The 3,439-nt window shown below is 44.3% G+C and overlaps 1 protein-coding gene across 1 annotated transcript in view; it reads left to right on the top strand.

Annotated features, from left to right (window-relative positions):
- IRS2 (insulin receptor substrate 2) overlaps positions 1-3,439 on the top strand; it is a 33,675-nt gene that overhangs the window by 15,826 nt on the left and 14,410 nt on the right. The window contains exon 4 of the mRNA XM_008581060.1: positions 2,430-2,659. Within this exon, the coding sequence (XP_008579282.1) occupies positions 2,430-2,641 (212 nt within the window). The 3' untranslated portion in view covers positions 2,642-2,659. The remainder of the gene's footprint in view (positions 1-2,429; positions 2,660-3,439) is intronic.

The raw sequence follows: 3,439 nt of genomic DNA, 5'->3' as shown, positions 1-3,439 counted from the left end.
ATTCTGATGTGCTGTGTGCAGCTGCAGAGGTCTCTCCTGAGCGAGATGTTGACCCTTCTGTGACCTTCTGCCTTCTGCAGAGGACCTTCCACCTGCACTGCCCAGGGCTGTGAAGCCACCCAAAATAGGGACTGAAGTCAGTGCCACCTGAATCTGTGAATTCCCAGGTCTGTGGTGAGGCCACCCGATCTCGTCATCTGGGCTAGGCCACCCCAAACCACTGCCCTGCCTGGCCCGCCCCATGCGGGAGGGTCTCTGATCCCCATTCTTTGTTCAGGACTCCGTATGTCCCGATGGAAGGATAAGTATGGGAAATTGTGAAGCAGGGAGAGAAGTTTTGGAAATAGGCCAGGATGTCTTTACTAAATTTAAAAAGCATGCAAATAATACTTGAGAAACTCTGGACAATAAGCAGGATTAAACAAGGCCTGAATTAGAGTGTGCTGAGCAGCTTGCTTGTGTTTGAAGAGGTCAGAAATGGAGGGACGAGGACCCTTGTGTCCTGAGGACTTTGCAGAGTTCTTGCACTTCCCTGCAGAAACTCCTGGAAAAGGAGAATCTATCTAGTGGTCAGTTTCTTACACCATACCTTGGATGCATTTTTTTTAAAAAAGTAAATTACTAAAGTTATTTGCTTCTGTTTTATTCTGTTACGATAGTAGGTATCCATATTTTATTGTCTCTCTGCATAAAAATGACCTAAAATAACACTTACATATGCAACTGAGATGGAAAACAAATCCATAAGCTATGCATACACTCTTCCAGTTATTATTTGTCAAATGGGTTTGGTGAAACTTCTACAAAGAACTTTCATTAGGTGGTTAACTAGATGTCTAATAAATATACAGGTCAATTGAAAATATATTTAGGTACACTTTAGCAAAATGTGTAAGTTGCAAAGCTACATCCTTTTTTTCTCCTTTAGAGGATTATAAGTCCGGGAGTGTACATTTGTTTTAGATGCACTCAGTTTCAGAAAACTAACTGTAATTTAGCTGGTTGAGAAAGCAAAAATATAAATGAATAAATAAAACTTTAGTAATGAACCGTGTGGAAATACTAAATATGAAAAGGCTGCTACAAAACCTTTATAAATGTAAACATTAATGAATTTGCAAACATTCTTGAAATTTTATGTATTTTGACAAGTTTTTTAAGTGGTAACTTTCTTTTAAAGGTTATATAGCTTCCAAATATAATAACATTTTGGTATTTAGTGTCATATTAAAATTTAAAAGATGTGGTAGAACCTTTCATCTTGATTCAGTTTTCCTTAATACTATTCTTTGCAATTTAGTTTATCAGTACTGCTGGTTTATTTGTGGTCTTAGTTCCAAGTGCAATAATCACTGTAATAAGATATCCAAGTGTTCCTGGCATGAGTGCTTAGTTACGTTGCTAGAATAACCCGGGGTGATGAGCGGTCGTGGCCGGCTCTTGAGTTCATCCGGTCAGCTGGAGTGCTCACGAAGCACCGGGTCTCCAGCCATCTCCTCAAGGCGGAACCCAGTTGACGTCGTCAGCCAATCCGTTACTGAGAGTTTGATGTGCCAGCACAGGAGTAGATGTTTTGGGAGGTGCAGAAGAAGCATGAAGCAAGTCTGTCCTTAGGAGCCTTTGGAGTCACGTGGGCAGCCACTCTGACCCTTTAGTAGGTGTCCACCTTCAGGCACACTTGACAGAGAAAGGGAGTCCCTGCTGGAAACTTCTGATGGAAACACTCCAATGTTTCACTCCTCCCCACCCATACACCTGGGGTGCATCAGATGAGGTGGTGTTCGAGCAAGTTTTTCTCTGCAAGTTCACAGGTTTGCTTTTGCTGCTACCCTAATTCTAGATGGCAGCTTACTCTGAGCTCTGGGTGGCCTTGCCTCCCAGCTGTCCTGGTGTTTCTCTCTGTGCCCAGCCTTTGTTGCAAAGTGTAATAGTTCACAAATATCCCAGTTAGGTGTTTGCTCTCCTTTCTCTACTCCTTCTGAAGTCTCTGCTTACCCTCAACTATTGCTTGACAAAGATACTCCCTCTTTAGTTAGTGGGAAAGTAGTTCTTCCTTTGGACTCATCCCTTCCTTCCATTCCTTCCCTTCTGCCCTGGAGTCCCACATGCAGATGCTCAGTCCTCCCATGTAAAAGGTATTTAGCACTGCTACCTGCATCCAACTCTGCCCTTCCAGAAAAACGTGAGCATTCGGTTTTAGTTAGGTTTTAGTTAATATCTTTTCATAAATTATCTACAACCATTTCATGTAATCATAGTGTTTTTTTTTTTTTTTCATTTTATGCTTCAAAATTGCTTTAAAAATTGTCATTGTTCTAGTCATTGTCCAAATAGGGTTGTGTTTTTTCAAGATGCACCTGTAGCCACAATGCTGTGTGTGGGTAGATCAGAAGCCTTTCTTAAATGCGTTTATCCCATCCTTTTTGCAGACATGCACGACCTGTCTAGGAAAGCCCCCTTCCCTTCATGTGCAAAGGAGGCTTCCTTGCCGCCAGCAGCCCCCAGCGCGCACAGCGCCGCTCCCTGCGCCGAGAACCCCCTGCTGCTGGACCCCCTGCCTTCCGCTGTGGTGGCCAGTGCAGTTGGAGGAGGGAAACCCCACGTGGCCGGGCAGCTCTGTGTTACCAACCCATCAGGCTGATGTGGGAGTCCGCTCCAGGTGAGTTTCCTGTCGTTCTCACCCTTTACCGCCTTTCACTGTTCTTCCCAGAAAAACAAACAAACAAAAAAACGACAGGAACTTCACTGACGGGCTGCTTGGGAAGGATAGAAAGTTGGTGAGCAGGAAGGACAGTGGCAGAGAAGGTTAGATCATCCTTTAGTTTTTAAATCTAGCCAAATTGTTTAATTTTAACATTTTTTTATGACAAAGATGACAGTTGTTCCATGTGGAATACTTTAAAAAATAGTTCATCCATTTGGACAATATTAAAGTACAGGTGAGAAAGAAATAGATTTGGTTTTCAAGCTAAAAAGGAAAATGGGAGGTAGAGAGTCTCCAGTAGACTGTCCCACCTCTGAAACGTAGGAAGCAAACTCGATTTTGAAGTGTGTTAGAACATGAAGTGTTGGGCCGGCCCGGTGGCGCACTCCGTAGAGTGCGGCGCTTGGGAGCACAGCGGCGCTCCCGCTGAGGGTTTGGATCCCATATAGAGACCGGTCCGCTCACTGGTTGAGCGTGGTGTGGGCGCCACACCGAGGGTTGCGATCCCGTTGCCGGTCACGAAAAAAGACAAAAAGGAAAAAATAAATAAATAAATAACATGAAGTGTTGTAGGTGGGAATAAGTAGTCTAGAATCTAAAGCAGGGCAAGCAGAGAGGGAGACGGTGACATTTGAGCCAAGCACTGTGAAGGTGGTGTGGAAGCAAGTCTCGCGTGTACTCAGGGGAGGATCCATACAGGCCAGGGGGCGAGGAGCAGTGCAAAGGCCCTGGGGC

Source organism: Galeopterus variegatus, unplaced genomic scaffold (genome assembly GCF_000696425.1).
Source record: "Galeopterus variegatus unplaced genomic scaffold, G_variegatus-3.0.2 Scaffold2245, whole genome shotgun sequence".
Taxonomy (NCBI): Eukaryota; Metazoa; Chordata; class Mammalia; order Dermoptera; family Cynocephalidae; genus Galeopterus; species Galeopterus variegatus.
The sequence above is the reverse complement of the archived record's forward strand: the minus strand, read 5'-3'. Positions and strand labels throughout refer to the sequence as shown.